General features: G+C 41.2%; 1 protein-coding gene across 1 annotated transcript; it reads right to left on the minus strand.

Annotated features, from left to right (window-relative positions):
* Positions 1–6: 6 nt before the first annotated feature.
* LOC116380814 (neuroblast differentiation-associated protein AHNAK-like) lies at positions 7–1508 on the minus strand (the record flags this gene model as incomplete). Its single annotated transcript, XM_031842659.1, has 1 exon — positions 7–1508. A coding segment is annotated over exon 1 (1499 nt), but the record flags the coding sequence as incomplete, so codon positions are not given.
* Positions 1509–1514: the final 6 nt, after the last annotated feature.

Raw genomic sequence — 1514 nt, forward strand, 5'->3', positions numbered from 1 at the left:
GATGGCATTTTGATTTTAGGCATTTCAAATCCACCTTTGGGACCTTCAACATCAACCTTTGGACCTTTAATGTCAACTTCCGGTATTTTTATGTCTCCTATCTCTGGAAGTGACATATCCAAATCACCTTTGAGTTTGGGACTTTGCAGATTGAAATCTACATCTGGCATGGACATTTTTGGTCCTGAGGTTGTTGGCATTTTGAGTTTTGGTCCCTTGACTTTTACATCCGGAATATCAATTTGAACACCTCGTCTTTCAATGTCGACATTGGGACTCTTTATGTCAATGCCAGCTTTGGGAAGATTAATGTCAACTTCTGGCATTTCAACCTTTGGGGCTTTGAAACCAAATTTTGGCATCTTGAATTTTGATCCTTTAGTTTTCGAACCAGTCAACCCAAGGTCAAGATCAAGATGTTCAGAGCTACCAGTCTTCCCTTTGATGCTGATATCGCCTTTTACCATTTCCACATCAGTTTCTGGTGCCTTCATCTTTGGGCTCTTGAAACCAAACTTTGGCATTTTGAATTTAGATTTCTTTGTGCCAATTTCTGGAACGTCAATTGTAAGATCTGGACCCTCAAATTCAGCTTTTGGTAGGTGAATATCCCCTTTCAAATCACCTTTCAACTTTGGCCCCTTCAGATTGACGTCAACATCTGGAAATGATATTTTCGGTCCAGATATTTTTGGTAACTTCACCTTTGGTCCACTTTCAAAATTGACGTTAGGACCTTTGATCTCAATCTCAGGTGTTTTCATGTCTCCCTCAATCTTTGGAGTGGCCATATCTCCCTTTATCTTGGGACCTTTCAGACTCAAATCCCATTCGGGCAGCTTGGGTCCTGATATTGATGGCATTTGGAATTTGGATCCTTTCAATTTTATATCAGGGCCTTCAACATCAAAGTCCGGCCCTTTAATGTTAACATCAGGGACATCAATGTTACCTTTGGGAAGGTTTACATCAACATCTGGAACCTCGACTTTTGGACCTGTGAAGCCAAATGATGGCATTTTGATTTTAGGCATTTCAAATCCACCTGAGGGACCTTCAATGTCAACCTGTGGACCTTTGATGTCAACGTCAGGTGATTTTATGCCTCCCTTTATCTTTGGCATTGACATATCCACATCACCTTTCATTTTGGGACCTTTCAGGTTGAAATCCACATCTGGCATGGAAAGTTTTGGTCCTGAAATGCTTGGCATGTTGAATTTGGGTCCTCTGATTTTACCACTTGGACTCTCAATGTCAAAATCTGGTCCTTTGATATCCACTTGAGGAGCATTAATGTCAATATCAGCTTTCGGGAGGCTTAGATCAACTTCTGGCCCTTCAATGTTTGGACCTTTCAGTCCAAAGGATGGCAATTTAAATGTAGGCATTTTAAAGCCTCCTTTGTGGCCATCAATGTCGATATCTGGTCCTTCAATGTCAAGCTTGGGAGCTTTTGTGTCACCTTCAATCTTTGGAACTGACACATCGAAATCTCCCTTCATTTTGGGTCC

This window comes from Anarrhichthys ocellatus, unplaced genomic scaffold, assembly GCF_004355925.1.
Source record: "Anarrhichthys ocellatus isolate YVR2014 unplaced genomic scaffold, GSC_Weel_1.0 scaffold9009, whole genome shotgun sequence".
Lineage (NCBI taxonomy): Eukaryota > Metazoa > Chordata > Actinopteri > Perciformes > Anarhichadidae > Anarrhichthys > Anarrhichthys ocellatus.